Below are 16,299 nucleotides of genomic sequence, written 5' to 3' on the forward strand. Positions count from 1 at the left end.
GAAAAGTCGCCAGAGCTTCTCTCGCCGCCAGCGAGCTGGCGGTCTTGCTCTAGTTTGCAGGGCCCAGTCAACACCACCCCGTGATCAGCTGGTCCCCCGGTGAGCAGGTGCGGATGGTCCGGACAGGACCTGGTCTTATGTCCCAAATGACGCCGAGTTATCTTGGTGCGCCACGTCCGCCGCACCCCGACAGCACAGCTGGACGAGCAGCCGACAACCACCTCTTATGTATTCCTTGGGAAGCTACAGTTCCCTTGGGAAAGCAAATGAGCAAACATAAACTTCCAGACTGTAAACCGCATTTTGTAGCAGTTGATATTTTGTTTGCCAATGTAAATGTACTATAACGCATGGCTATAAGGACAGAGATGCCTTGTTTCCGAGAGCTTGGAGGCAAGACACACGTTAAAGGCGGGTGAACGGTTTGGTTCCCCGTACTGATTAGCACAAGGCCATCAAACGAGTGGCACGTGTGGCACAGGGGTCGGCGCCGAGCGGCAGCCACGGCGCTCGGCACGTATGCCAGTGAACCCCGTCCGGCTAGCCGGGCGGCGGGCCCGGTCCGGCGTCCGCACTGCAGCAGCTAGGGCCGCCGCCGCCCGGCCGCTCGGCCAGCCTGAGCGGCCGGCCAGGCGGCGATGCCATGTGGTCAACATAACCAGCCGACGGCGGACACGTGACCACCGTGCAGTGAAGCCTCGACTGGGACGCGACACATCAGCCCGGCTGGTGGCCGAGGATAGCCGACATGGGGCAGCAGACGAACACGCTACGCAGGCGAGAGAAACAGCCGCTCCCAAGCGAACGCCGGCTGCGCACATGAACAGCAGACAGCGCAGACGAACGGCACAGCAGAGCACAGACGCACGGCAGACACACGCACGTACAACGAGACAGCTGACAGGCCGGACAAGGCGGACGCCGCAGACACTGCACACCGACCAGTGTCTGCGGCGTCCGCGAACACCTGACTCATGACGCCAGCAATGAAGCTGACAGAGGGAAAGGGCTCGATCGACCGTCCGAAACTCGCATATTTTCCTCTGAGCTTGCATTACCAGACCTGCACTGTGTACGTAAACAACGCGGGCGCTGGGTGCGGGCTCAGGGCTCGTCGACACTTTCTGCACAGCAATGGAAAAGGGGCTAAAAGAGAGCGGGAGTGTGATCTCCGGATAGCCACTGTAATGTTGTGCCAGCGGCTACCGAACTGTGAGCGTGCACTTGCTGCCAGCGCTGGTATACCTGCAAATGAGATCCTTGGTGGCCTGGTAGCCACTGCCCTGGCTGCCCAGAGCCAGCAGAAGGTCCTGCACCAGCCTTCGCGTGTGTAAGAACTTGCTGAAGTCCTGAAAGCACGTTGAGGGAACGGTGAGAGTGGGACATGATAGGAATGTGCTGGACAGGGAGATACAAAACGAAACGAACCCGTGCTGATGGCGGGATTAAATTTACAGGGGAGAGGAGTGAATCTTGATTAATACATTACCACACGGCATAACGTCAAGCTAAAGCCAAAATTTCAAACTTGGCGAGGCGGCGCCCTCCTCATTATACTCGAACCCACCCGTATGTCCTCATGAACTGAACGCACACGCCACATCGCTCAGCATGGGCACGCCTACCAGCGCGAAGCATTGAAAGGTAGCAAACAGAGCATCCAACGACTCCGCCGCCTGGTCCATGGACATCTCCCGACCCTGGTGCCCACCTTACCACGTTGTGCTTGAGTATTTTCTCCACGACGGGCGCCACGCGCAGCTGGACGAGGATGGAGCGCGGGTAGTCGCGGCAGAAGCGCGAGAAGAACTCGCACACCTCGCGACTAGGCTGCAGCCGCTCCAGTAGCGGCGTCAGTGCCAGCATCAGCTCCTCGCGCAGCAGCCGGTCCGTCCACAGGTGGTGCTGCCGACGAGTGAACGCAGCCGTCATTCAAACCATCCGGCGCATGCGCACGCGCATACAGGGTGGAAGTCAGATTCTTTTTTCGACGTCGCAATTGGAGGAGCACGTGGAGATTTTAAGACAATTGCTCCTGCAGGGCATCCGTTAAAGTCACTGGCACCGACGCTTGGCTTCCAGGGCCATTTTGCGGTCAAAACTCCCGGAGATCCATCCCATGATTATGTTGAAACGCGCGGAACTCCCAAGGTTTCCAAGCGTATGGAATTCCATGCATGACATCATATCGCCTGAGCACAAGTGACCCAAATGACAAAACGTAAAATAAACCTCAACTCGAATGCAGCACGTGTATGCCGAGCGGGTGGCGGGCATGCCACCTAGATCAACAGATGCATGCTGAGATGTCGGTGAAATGCACGCGTCCGTCACACGGTATGCTGGCTGGGACGGCATGCCGACCAGCCGGCCCTATCCGACCAGGCTGGTCTACCGTGCGCCGGACAGCATGGCAGACGGTATGCCGGTCACAATAAGCATCGTTACACCACCCGTAGTATGTACTGATAGCCGGTGACACGGTGTGCCTGTCACACGTTTGCGCGAGAAACCGTATACCGGCGAGACGGCATGCCGGTTAGGATGGAGGTCGGCATGCCGGTATGCCGGTGCGTCGTTACGCAGACATGAAATTGCCGGACGGTACGCCGTCGGTGTGACCATGAGCCCGGTATGCCGGTTTTTGATTTGATGTTTATTTTCGATTATGGACATTAAGCAGTACATAATGTGAAGAGTGGATTGATCGATAGTGTGGATAGCTAGATAGATAGCTATGGATAGATAGACATACAGATAGATCGAAGAGTGGATCGAAGATCGGTATGCCGTCCGATAAGAGCCCGGACGGCACACCGACAAGAGCGTCGGCGAGGCGGCGCGCCGGCCGGACCGAGGAAAGCCCAGGCCCACTGGCGGCGCCAGTCACGGTGAAACGCGCCGTCTCTCCGGCGCGGCGTCGCTGGAGGCACGGCCGGAGCCCACACGCCCGCCCAGCGCCTCGCCTCCCCACCCTCCCTCGCCCAACAGACCGCACCTACCCATCCAATTAACTCTGCAGCGGCGTGTCCGTGCAATCAGCTTTGTTGGCCGTGTCAATAGGACGACAACCCTCGCCGGGGAGCGAAATGAAATAGCAGGCCCGGCCCGGACGCCATTCGTCACACACGGTAAGCCAGACGCAAAATACCGGCTGGAGGATGGGAATACGACGGCTTTGAGCTTTTTGGTTCGATCCGGCATCATCTGCCAGAGGGAGATGGTGTTCACAACTGGTTTGAGTGCTCGGGATGTACGTGAGTCGGATGTGATGGAGGCGTCAATTGCATGGTCTGTCTTCGCACGCCACTACCGTAGTTCCAGTGGTTCGTGCAGCCGCTTGTCTTTAGCGTCATAATGCAAAACGAATTCTAGAACGCCCGCTGCAAGCGGGTCGAGGACATAACATCCGAGGAGCAACACTGACGCATCGTTCAGACCTGGAGCTTACCTTACCGGTGTCAACTCTAACTATTATCGTAACCACATTCTGAATCAATTTCGTGCTGCGGGCTCACAGCCTCAATATACCGACAAAAAAAACGCAGTAAGGCAGATTTCAACAAGCTTTAACCAATTCCGCTTAAAATGACTGGATCTACTAAAAAAACGTGCTCGATTTTTTTCCCAGTACGAGAGTAAAATAACTATCTACAAGAACCATCTTTGCAGCCCAATAAATCTAATACTACTGCGAGGTTGTCATCCTGTGCTCTGTCACAGGCTGCAGCAACTGTGCACTAAAATCCTATCCTTTTCGCAAATAAAGCTCAATGGGATGTGATATGACATGACATGTGATAATCGCAATGACATGTGATAATCACGTGTCGCGGCCGTAGCTTCGCATAAGTATTGCAGCGCGAGGGACTAACTAGCTCCGCGCAAAAAGACAGTTCACAAATGAATCAGGGACATACGCCACCACTGTCTAGGTCACTACGCCCCTGACCACTCTCCCAGTCCGATCCATTTGCAACAACGAGTCCAATACGGCGCCGTTACGCGAAGCTGACATCCGCAACGGTGCGCCGCCGTCAAGCGATCAACATCCAACGCAAAACACGCCATCAGGCAAATAAACGATCCACACGGCAGCAATAAACATTTGGAGCACGGCTGTAGCATCGCGCCTGCCATGCAGCCTCGCCGCCCAAATGCTACCTGCACCGGCCAGGCCACCGTATGGAAGCCAGGGCGCGTCCAAAGTTTGAATTATAACGTGACCCGGGGCTATCCGTCGTCTATACGACTCAGCGCAGCGGGGCTCGCAAAGTGCTCCGGTGGAAATGGAGCCCGTCGGATATCTCTCCAGCTTTTCATTTTCCTGCCGGGTTTGTGGTAGAGGTTCTCCTCTATCATAACGGCAAGGGGATTTGAGCCTCCCAAGTACGAGAAGAGCCTGCCACTGAACTGAGGCACACTTTGGCTGTCATTTAACCACTTTCAGGCATTTGGCGCCTCGATCCGGCTTTTGGGCGTCGACGTCCAGGACCAGGGTCAGGGCCGGACATGCGACCTAAAACACGCTACAGAAACCTGCTGCGGCACTGCTATACTAAACGGCAGCTCACCGTATGCGCAGCCAAGTTCAGCGTTCTGGGCCAACACCAGCTGACGCGGCGGTTAAGTAGCCATCTTGAGTTCGCCAGCGGGCGAAAATAATCGTAGCGCATTTAGAGAGTACATGAAGCTTCTGCCAGCTCCCGTGAAATGGAGTTGACATCAATTTCATTACAGCCAAGCTTCATTCGGACTTGACTTCATAAGCTTGAGAGGCTAACATGCTAACTTTTCGGCTGAGTCCTTGTAGGACGACGTCCATCGATTATAGCTGGCAGCAAGCGAACTCCATCCGCTTCTCACACGGACTGTGACGCGCGCCCTGTCGTCTGGGAGTGTGCACTCCACCGGCGGGAGCGTCGCCGCTCGCGCTCGCAGAACAGCCCGGCGCCGGAGCACCTCGGCCCGGCCCCATAGCGATGATCGACGACCCCATCCGACGCGCGAGGGCAGCAGTGCTCCTGCCCGTTACTGCGTGGCAGCAGCGCTAAACGGGCCATCTGTCACACCTGATGTGACGGATGGTCACACCAGATGTGACGGATGGTCACACCAGATGAGCCTGGCAGGCTGAAGCTGGCTTCTGGACGGCTGACCTGCTAAGCCCGCGGCCCACTCGGACCGGTCGACCCCGCCGCTCCGTTCGGGCTTTATTGCTCGGGCCCCATCGCGGTTTGCCATGCTTGTGCATACTGATGGCGCCTGGCCTTCGCACCAAACTACTAATTCGCCTTATACGTGGGTGAAACTAGGACACCTAGAAGTCAGATTTATACGTGAGCTGGCTGCAAGCGCGCGGGAGTCGAAGGGAGAGGCAGTTATCCCCAACTGAACGTAACCTAATAAATCAATATAACAGGAGTGCTAGACAACAATTTAGTACCATAGAAACGTTAGCAGTAGTAACATGACGGCCAATAGAACTAATTAACTTAATCCAAGCTTAGGCCACCGGATTAGAACAGTGAAGAAAGGTAAAACACCTTTTTAAGCCCTCACCCGCATCCCTCCATCACCCAACCTTGTGTGAATTTCTCAACCCCTGAATGTTCACATACATACCGCCCTGGGCATGTTATGAAATCGAGGACAATCTCTTGATCTCCGAAGATCAGGGACAAATCCCTGGATCGTCTTTTTACAGTGGGTTTTACACACCAGCTTGGTGCGAAGTCGTGGAAGCCCCCAGCTCAACTGTGCAGTCAGCTATCACAAACGTCTAGACTTGGGTGTGTAATGAAGCCGTCTATAATGTCGCGATGGGACGGCCCATGTCACCGAACACGCCTGGGTGACTTTGCATCAAACGCTTCCCAGAAAATCAATATCGCACGGCCAGCTGTTGGAAATGTAACAATCTGCCACCAGTGTCTCCACAGCCCTGCTCGATAATGACAATGCCGCACAGGCGACACGGACGTCACACCTGACACCATCCGCCGAAAACGCCAGCGTGACTTCGCACGAAACCCTTCCGGGGAGGCAATCTGGGCGTGGCCATCCTCTCCAGAATGTGACACTGTCACAGGGGCTGCACCGCGCCGCCCGTTGGCAGCGCCCTTCCCGGCACGTGCGGGTGCACGCGGACACGTCGCTTGCCGCCGTCGCCGCGGGCCGCTAATAACCGCGTCGGCCGCGGCGTCGTCACCGGCAGACCCAATTGACCGCCGTCCCCGCGCGCTCCCGCCGAGCTGCGGCGGCGAGATAGTCTCGGGCGGCCGGCGGCCCGCCAGCGGGCGCGGCCGCATGTGGGGCGGGCCGGCGCGGGCCGATGAGGGAGGCACGCTCTGGGACTCCCGGCGCACCCAGGTGTGATACTGCACTCCCGGGGCGCGGGCCCGGGGGAGGTTCTGACGGAGATCCGGCGTCAGAACTTCCCCAGCTGTGCAGGATGTTAACCTGCGTGGCCGCGACAGGCTAACATTCTGCGCTTGTCTGTTTGTCTGAGGCACCTCCGACGGGCCCAGGTGAGTTCCCCTGACTACTGCCGTACCGTCAGCGGCAGTCCTAACGACTCCCGACTGGTGCCCGCCGCCAGCCGCTGCAGTGATCACCAGCGCGCTTCCGTGCACCAGAGGCGAGCTGGGACACCGGCACCAGCCAACCGAAGCAAGCTGTTGGCGCGATCCGAGACAACGCCGACGCCCTGCACCGGCCCCGGCGGCCGACCGGGGCGCGCGCTGGCGGCTCGCACGCGGTCCTCCGCGGCGGGACGAGCGCCAGGGAATCCCACGCGAGCCACCGGCGGCAGCGCGTGCTGCGTTCGCTCAGGCCGCGCCCGCATCGATTCCAGATGGGGTGGGCGCGGCGCATCGGCAACAAGAGTGCGCGCCGCTCAATGTGCTCGCCCCGACCGGCAACAGGATGTGCCAGCTGACGGCGACTGGGGCGATCGCTTTCGGCGCAGGTGCCGGGCTTCGGTGCGGGTGCGCCGTTACGGTCGTAAGAGCGTCGATTGTACAGGTCAAAGGTCGCGACCATGCCGCCGTTTTCGGCTCGGGGCTAAAGATAGGCGATCAAGGGGATCATTGCCGGTCAAGTGGGTGGGTCCATTACGGGAAATTCTATCACACTTAAGGAAGCAAAAAGGACTGAACGGCATGCTCGCGGGTACTCTTTTCAGAGCAGTGGCTGGTTTAAGTCTCACATGAGATCACAAGACGGAGCGAGTAGACCAGCTGTTCCCCGAAATAACTTATAACCTCTACATGCGGAATGCGCCCACAGGACCGCCGTTATAAAGAGAAACACCCTTGCAAACCGTACTATTTTCGTTTTATTCACCATCACTCGCTATCATACACCATTAGCTGCGCCGACACGGGACAGGAGGAAATTCTTCATGCGACTGATAAAATCCGACGAATCGTATGATAAATATACCAACGGCCACGGTATAAGTTAACAAATAATGGCTTTTGATCACTGCTCCGGAGTGCAGTTCTACAGACGCATTCATGTGTCTGAGATGAAAAGCCGGATCTAAGAGGCGGAGGCGGCAACACCGACCGATTTCAGGGGGGGGGGGAACTAGGTGCATCCTAAACAAACTTTGGGATTTCTTACACATCTCTTAACTTATTCTTCTTCTGATTTCACCAACATTGTTTTCAAAAGGATGCCTTAGTAAGGGGCACAATGCAGCAAAACCTCCTCTCGGCGTGGTGGGGCCTCCTACCTATCCCATCGAGCCTCCTTTTAGGCTGGCGAACCTTCCCGTGTTTGTGTTGCATAAGGCTCTTATGCATCTGATGTGCCTTCCTTTGAATCATATCGGACTTTTGTCAAGCAAAACCGCGTGATGCTGGCCAGCTAGGGTCTCCTACCGGAAGAACATTGCTTCCGGTGTGCCCTCAGGGCACCGCTCTTGATTCGATGACATATTTTGTCTCTCTTATCTGGGGGCCTCCTGTCAGCATGATAAGGCATTCTGAAGTCTCAACGGTGGCAGGACTATACGCCTCTTTTTGGCAAATGACATCGGGAACGACCTCCGTTTAGCCAATGGTGGTGCCGCCCCTGTCACCAGGGAACAGTTCAAGGAAGTTATTAACGTTGCTAACGTTTCTGGCGCGGGCTTTTTGCTAGAGAATAAAGGTCTTTTGTTATAACACATATATATATATATATATATATATATATATATATATATATATAACATGATATTATATTTATTTATATATTCATATACATGTATTTATATATCTATATATTTCTTATATTTTTATCATGCCATATATCATTTTATATATATATATATATTACTTATTTCATTATATATATACATAAATTTTATATATGCATATATATATATATATACATATATAATAAAAGCCATTTGCCGCTCGGCAAGAGCTTTCATTGGTGTGAATCCAGGTTCGGTCATCAAACAAATTTGCACGTATTCGCTTATTTTTGGGGGATGCAAGCGCTTGTCCCAGCCTTGATGTCAGTAACAAGACCCTTAAACAGCTCGTCTTCGGGATTTTTCAATACTAATCATGGCACCCGATCAGATTTCAATATCAATGATGACTCTAAGCCTTTCTGAAAATTGTTGCGTGATGAGTCTTAGCAATACAGTTGCTTATGAATATCTTGTCTATTGCCCTGCACCTCCTGGTAAACTGCCCGTCGTCTGATGTGGGCCCTAAGCGTTATCATTGGCATTTCCAATGATGCCGTCTCCTTAGCCAGAGCCAGTCCGCCAGATGTGAGCCTTGAAGCCCTCGCATTTTGTTGCAATACCGGTGGCAGTGTAGCACGGCTGCACTGCCCAAGACACGTCTTCAAAAATAAATAACTTAGGTGTTAATGGTCCAATCAACAGTCGCCTGCGTCCAAAAGTTCTGGAAGACTGCTGAGTCACGTCTGGTTCACGTCTGAGAGCTGATAAAAGCCGGCAATACGTCTAGAATATTTGTAATTAATGCAACTGATACACGACGCTCGCAAACAAAATCTGCGCCGTCAGATGGTTGTCCTTATATTTTGAAACTCCCGCGCCATTTCTGTGCGTAAACCTGTACCCTGCACCAGTTCATCACACACGTCCCCACGGCGTGACGACATCGAGCACAGCAGTGCAAAGATGGACTCGTCCATCGCCTACCTTGGTCAGCAGTCCCGAGACCACGTCCAGGGGAGTCTGGTAGATGGCATCGTCCAGCAGCGGCTCCTGCATGCAGACATCGATCATGGCCTGCCGGAACAGACAGCGGGCAACTTGCATCACACTCCCGGGTGGAACGACTTGCCCAGCACGCCACGCGGAAGTCGCTCGACGAACAGCACGCGCTGAACGAAACCGCCGCCTGCCCAGGCGATGGCGGCCTGAAGCTCCCGCCGCGGCGGGCGGCTGCCAAAGATGATGGCTCTTCCCCGCGGGAAATCAGCGGGATCTACTGAAGAGGGTGCTTATTAACTTCGTTGGTCGCATGCACGAGCAGTGGGATCTACCGAAGATGGTGTAAACTTCGTTGGTAGCATGCACGAGCAGCGGGATCTACTGAAGGTGGTGTGAACTTCATTGCCCGCATGCGCGCCGGCACAAGCATTCCGGGAATACACAGAACGGCGCCGGAAAGATAGTGAAATATACATTTGTCAGACTAGACGAGTTTGGAGGTCATCATTCATGACACGCCCCCGTGGACCCGTCCAAAGCGGGCCTGTCGTGATCAAGGGCGGGTCCAGATGTCCAACTTGCCGGGTGGAGGCAGCGCTGGCTTGTGAATGCTTAAATCTCAAAGCGTGTCCTCATTTGCAAAACTCATCAGGATTCGCTTTACTGCAGATTGCGGAGTGTCCTAAGGCAAACTTCGTTGGTAAAAGTCAATCTGGCCATCTTGGTCAAGTAGGGGAACCTGGGGCGTAGAGGCGTGGGGGCTTGGCGGCGTGGGGGCGTAGGGTGTGGGGGCGTGGGGCTTGGACCGCTTGGTCTCCCTGGGTCCGCGATCGGTTGTGATATCTCACGGCAAAAGCGCCATGATCCGTCTATATTTCGTGCGACACTCATTCAGCCACGCTACGGCAAACCTCAACGCAAAGTTGCTTTCCATTCGCTCCAATCCGGCGTTTCTTCCTGTTGAACAGGTGCTGTTTCTCATGAGACTCTGCCACCGCCTGGCCTCCGCGGAAGATGCCCGGGCGTGCAAACGTGCTCGCTCGCGTGGCGATATCACCGCCTCTGTTTCCATTCTTCCATACTTCTTCCTCCATCCCGGTTCTCCGGAGCACGTGTCCCATTGACGTCAGAGGATGCGAAGCGATCGCGGTTTCTGCACACACCGAATGTCCCAGCTCGAGCCGGCAGCGAACTTCCCGCCTCCCACTCGTTGCAAACTCGTCTAGCCATGCACGTGCAGATGGCACCACGAATGCCGATCCGCAGAGCACCACGAGGGAGACCCAGAGATTAAGCTGATGACAGGGCAGAGCAGCCAGCATGCTGTTTATACCGGGACCGACCCAATGGCGGCCAGCTTTCTGGAAAGGCCCCCGGACCCGTGCCACCGAATCCGTCCCCACCGGCGCGCGCGCACATATGGGTTGCGGAGATCCGAATTCAATCTTACCGGTGCCAAATCTGCCATGATCATTCTACGTACGACGGAGCGGATACAGCGACCCCATCTTGCGCCAGATTACAGGGGTCAGCGCCCCATCAGCCCAGCGTCGGTCCGGCCCCGCTCTCTGCTCGGTCGGCTTCACCCCTGACCGCACCGGACTGCGTTCTCTGGCGATAACGGCGGTGAGCACACGCTCCAACCCCCAGCACCGGCCTGACGACGGCGCCGGTCGTCGTCGAGCGCCATCGGTAGGTGCGTCGCCGCTCTGACGAGCCCGTCGTTCCCGGACGCGCCGCGCCGCCCGGCTGCGGGAGCGCCTGGACCCGCGGGACCAGGACAGCTTTAGTTCTCCGGGCCCGCGCGCGCCGGCGGCGCCCGGGGTCGATGGCTGGCGCCAGGGGCGCGCCCAGGGGACGTTCGGGAGGGCACACCGATGGCATCGCACCAGGAGAGATGAGTGGGTACCAGGGATGCGCCATTGGCATTATCAGGTTAGTGTTCAGTGTTGCAAACGCATTAAATGTCGTGATTAAAATCCACTTAAACAACACTAGAGATAACTCACCTTAATTTCTCTGACGAGAGCTTCGGGCTTCCTGCATTCATTTAGCTTGGTTTTGTGCCGAAACATACGTTTCTGAAAAGAGGTCACTGTTTTAGAAACTACGCATGTACTCCCATGAACATGCTTCCAATAACTTGGTTACACAAAGCGAGCAAAAGATGGGCTGCACAGCCATCTTAGAGATACCATCATGATTAGGATCACAGCCGAGCGCTGAGACATTTTTGAAAAAAAAAAACAAAGGCCAGCGCTTCTATGTTATGTCAAAGCTCTCAGAGACCCAGTCCCCTGTTCATGCAATGACCTTGCAATCATTTTATATTTAACTTATTTGACGTGGCTGTTGCTCCGGTAAGCCCGGCAGAGCGACGTGTCACAAATTCAGCCAGACTTAGAGATGACGGTGCCAGCACGCACTACGAGACACGCCACCAGCTTTCCTTCAGGTTTCCACGCCTAGGTCCAGCAAATGTACCGACGCATCAGCTGGTCCTCTGCTCCGTTACATCCGCTCACTGTCGCCAGAGCCTTTGTTCCCACGCATTGTTAGAGCTATTGCAAGTGATCAAGTTCCGAGCGGCTGGCTGATCGAAAGCCCTAGTTGCAGCACGAGGTACGCGCGTGTGTTATTGTAGCTTACGACGCACTCAGCTGCTCCGGCTATATGATGTCACCTGCCTCTCACCTTGGCGAGAAGTGCGAGCAGCGAGGGGAATCGAAACCCGGACCCCTGGTCACCCAGACGGGCGGTGGTCAGGTAAGGCAGGCGCGGTATCCACTATGCTATCGGCGCCCCAGTGCGAGGTACGTGTCCGCCAGGGAATCAATCCTGCAACCTGCCGCTGTGAGCCGAGTTGAAAGCTTAGTTTACACAGCTTGAGCCCGGCCAGCTGGATTCCGGGGTCGTCTGGGCAGCGGCAGGTCACCGTGCATTCTGAAGGTCACAGGAGTCATCCGACGCGCCGCAGCGTCGGGGCCGGCGAGCCGCCGACGCCCGGCTCGAGAGCTCGCCCGGCCGGCCAGGAGCGACAAGCGAGCGACCTCGGGGTGACAGGCAAAGACCCAGCACACCCGCGGATTTGCTTCCGGGGACGTCGATGAGAGAACGAGACGGGACGATGCGGCCAGCGCGTTCGGTTGTGGGAGCCGAAGTTTGCCGGCCACGGTCCGGGGAGCACTGCCACCGCGCGCGCGCCGCCCGTGCTCACCTTCCAGGAGATCGAGTGATACCACTGGTCTCGCGCCACCGGGCTGCTCATCTGAAACGGAGACACGGCCGAACGTCAGAGGCCGCACGCAGCTCGGGCGCGGGGACGGCGCGGCCCCCGGCGCACGGTAGCCGTCCCTGCCGGCGACGGCCGTCACGCGGCGCGACGCGACGCCCGCCGGGGAGAGCGAGGCCGGCGCGCGCCGCCGCGATCTGACGGGAAACGCCAGCTCGGGTGGCGCACCGAGCTGAGACCACAGGGGTGGGGTGAGGATCGGCACGGTGGCAAGATGACGACCGCCGCGCGTCAGGTCAGGGGAAAGGCCGGTGGAAACGCCGGGGGCGTGACTTCGATGGCGTGACCCCAGTGGCGTGACCACGGTGGCGTGACTCCACTGACGAGAAGCGGCAAGCCAGGATGTGCAACAATGACTGGGAAAGAAAGGATGTGGGAGGAATGGCGGCAACAAGCAGCGCGTTCACGGACTACACCGTTATCACAACATTCACGGCATGCTATTTCATGAGAACATACACGTCTAGTTCCAACTGCGTATTGGAGCCAACTAAGTGTCGTGTGCGCACCGACGCATCAGGTATTCACAGACCAATCCACAATTCCCCATGCGTCAGCGTACTTCTGAGCTCCAACATCCGTGTTAGCATCAGGAGGCGCCGGCCCTCACTTCAAAGTGGACGCTCTGCCGTATAATTTCAGGGTCACGAGTCCTGCACGTGTGTACCCCTGCCCTCCCAAGCCACGCCCGTGTTCACCGGCTGAGCTCGGTCACTGAGTACACGTAGCGGCGGCTGGCCTCATACAAGCTGCGCAGCGCGGCGGATGCGGACGGTGAAACCGTCCTCTTGTTTGAGGGGGCTGGCAGCAAACACAACTGAGCACAAGCCCACGCTCGCGCTCGCGCGCTCGCCTATCCAGGGCGCCGTCGACCGCGAGCTGGATTTGTCGCGTCGAAGCTGTGATGCAATTTGGCTTTATTGATGCTCACTGACAGATCCATGAATTTAAAGGGATTGGGGCTCCACCACACAGAGCTCTCGTTTTAATTCCCCCACACAGAGCGTAGAGATCTGATTTAAAAAGCAGCTTCCAATTCCACGCCAATCTCAGCTGACTAGATGCTGCCATCTCCGCGCGTGCGTTCGGCCGTGCCGCTACAGTGTCATAATGACAGCACAATTACAGCGCGCTCGCCGCGCACAGCGCCAGTACTCGGGTCAAATATATGCGGAATTACTCCGGGGTAAAGAAAGTAGCCATGCAAAAATAATATACCAAACAAATCAGGACAGCATCTTGCAACTTTTTACGGGTTCAAGTGAGGAGCCATTTTTCGGTAGGCTGCTTGTTACCGTCATTCCTCCCACATATTTTTTTTCTTCGGCCATCTGTGATTAACGTACGAGATCATGACTGTCCTCCCCATACGCAATGCGTGCTGATTGTCCATTCGCTTAGCCCTTTCCGGATCGGCTCGAATTGGGGAACACAAAACCTTAAATAAAACAACGGATCGTCTTATACGCCACGCCGCTGTGACGTCAGCTTAGGCCAGAGCCCACTTCCAGCCCCATGACGTCATTTGATCGATCACGTGATATTGGGTGACTTCATACTAAACGTGCGCACGCTACTTTCCACGTGCATACACGAGACGGTTCTGCCCACCGTCATCTACCAGGAAGAACAATCCGGTGTAAAAAGTTGTAAACAGTTGCGATTTCACTGCAACGATCTGCTGAGGTCACGTGGTCCGATCACGCGAGTCGTGACGACAGTGTGGAGCAGGCCGTCGGCCAGCCACGCGTGTGACGCCACCAAAAAATGCCTGAAAAACGATACTCAACGCAGCAAAGCTCTGATAAAACTGATACTGATAGAAAACTGATAACGACAAGCGTCTAAGAGCGCGCAATGAGCGGGCACGAGCTGACACGACCACCGCCAGCTGGACGGCCAGTCAGCCCGTCACCAGCGGCAGATCTGGCGGCCAAAACCGCCGCGAGCCGACTGTGGTGACGCGCAGCGTGTGGCCGCCGAGCTCGTGACGGTGACGGAGCGGCACCACCACCGGACGCACCCGGGACTGTTCGAGATAATGCGGTACAGGCGCCGCTGTCATCTCAATCATCCTTTACTTAAGAACTGCGACGGACTAATGTCTTGAAAATGCTTGGCAGATTCTTCCACTTTAAAGGTACGCGACAGTTCGATGAGCATGCCATAAATAGCATCTTATTGAGAAACAACCCACTGAAGAAACGTCATCGCTCTAGTCGGAGTCAAGTGTCACGAATCCACGGCATCGCCTGAACATGCAATGGGCCTAATCTCCACTTTCATCAAAACTGTGTCCACCAGCCGATTAGCATCGCAGCAGTTGGCAGCCGGCGTCAGATGCCAGCCGTTCCACCACAAAACTCTGCCTATACGCCCCCCCCCCCCCCGGCGTTTTCGCCCATTCCTTAGGGCGCGGAGCAACTCCCACGCTTGCATCTCCGCGCTCATAACCCGCCGTTGCATAACACTACCTTTCCGGTGCGACATCGTCGCTGATAGCTTCGCCCGACGGCCGCCCACGGCGCTGCGTTCGCCACCCACACCTGGCTCTCACAGCACACATTTAGTCGCAATTACAAATGCCACCGGGCTGACAGCGCGGCGGCCGATCGCAAGTGCCGAAGCGGCTGGCGCGGGGCAGCTCTGACCCCGTGGACCGGATCTCCCGACCGGCGAGGTGAGCAGCGCGAGGGGGCTAGATGTCAGCGACGTCCGGCCGGCGTCGGCCGCCGCTCCGCCAGCCACCATCGCCGCTGCGCTCGGAGAGACCCCGAGCCGTGGCGGCCGCCGCCTCCCGTTTGGCGGCGCCGCCGGACGGCAGCGCCAACAGCTGGGGTCGTCAGGCAGGAGGGGGCATACACGGCCGCCGGCGCGCGCCCGTGCAGCGCAAAAGCCAAGTACACACGCCTGGTGACATGGAACACGCCTCTCGGAAACTTGGAGAGCGAACTGGTCGAGAACACATGCATGCCCGAGAGGCGCCGATGATAACTGTACATGGCTCAGCCAGTCGCACGGCGGGCCGCCCGCTTGTGCCCATCGCCTGTTCGACCAGTGCAGACGTCAGTCTCCGCGCCAACCATTCAGGAGAAATCTCCTGATATAAAGTACACGCGCTGACGAGCAGAAGCTCTGGCGCAGCCAGGCGTTACTGGGTGCCCCTTATTAACTCACGCGGAGAGCCGTTTTTCACGGGGCGCCTCGGCGAATAAGCACCTTAACGAACATGTCGGCCACGCGTCATAAGCCGACTAATAAGCTTAAGCCAACGCTGGTACTGATGAACTGGCTGGTTACGGGAAATTTATGCGTACATAACTTGCTGCCGTTTTGGAAGTAGACGCATGATGGCAGCCAAGAAGAGGCGGTGGGTCAAATGACAGAACGCAACAACTTCGCCCCGGATCAAGCCGGATGACGCACGGGAGCGGAGCGCTGTCGTGCCCAGGCAGGTGGGCCGACTGATGTGAGTAGCCACCCGCAGCAAAGATCAAGCAGGATGACGCAGTAGAACATGTCGGGTCCAGACAGTCAGCAATGCTCTGACGTACGTGGGCAGTGGCGCATGGACAAGCCAGCAGCGACGTATGAAAGCCGTCCAGTAACGCCCTCCCCCTCCCCTCGCCCGCCCGACCGCCCCAATGAACCGGCGATTTCAAAGGACCGCGGTTAGTAGCATGCCTGATGAAACGATCTAACGAAACGACCCCGACGCTAACAACGCCCGAGGCCATTTCGCCGTCTTGGCCTCGGCGCCCTTGAGCTGGCGTGGGGAGCCTCCGTGCATGGGGCACGCGGCATCCCACCGCGCCGA

At 56.6% G+C, this 16,299-nt stretch overlaps 1 protein-coding gene across 1 annotated transcript in view; it reads right to left on the minus strand.

Moving 5' to 3' along the window:
* The window catches only part of LOC119105673 (C-Maf-inducing protein), a 52,159-nt gene that overhangs the window by 8,182 nt on the left and 27,678 nt on the right, over positions 1–16,299 (minus strand). The window contains exons 3-7 of the mRNA XM_037229141.1: positions 12,408–12,458; positions 11,200–11,271; positions 9,176–9,265; positions 1,717–1,905; positions 1,246–1,349 (exon numbers count right to left, since the gene is read on the minus strand). Coding sequence (XP_037085036.1) covers positions 1,246–1,349; positions 1,717–1,905; positions 9,176–9,265; positions 11,200–11,271; positions 12,408–12,458 — 506 coding nt within the window. The remainder of the gene's footprint in view (positions 1–1,245; positions 1,350–1,716; positions 1,906–9,175; positions 9,266–11,199; positions 11,272–12,407; positions 12,459–16,299) is intronic.

The sequence above is a fragment of the Pollicipes pollicipes genome, unplaced genomic scaffold (genome assembly GCF_011947565.3).
Source record: "Pollicipes pollicipes isolate AB1234 unplaced genomic scaffold, Ppol_2.1 Scaffold_6138;HRSCAF=7277_pilon_pilon_pilon, whole genome shotgun sequence".
Classification (NCBI taxonomy): Eukaryota; Metazoa; Arthropoda; class Thecostraca; order Pollicipedomorpha; family Pollicipedidae; genus Pollicipes; species Pollicipes pollicipes.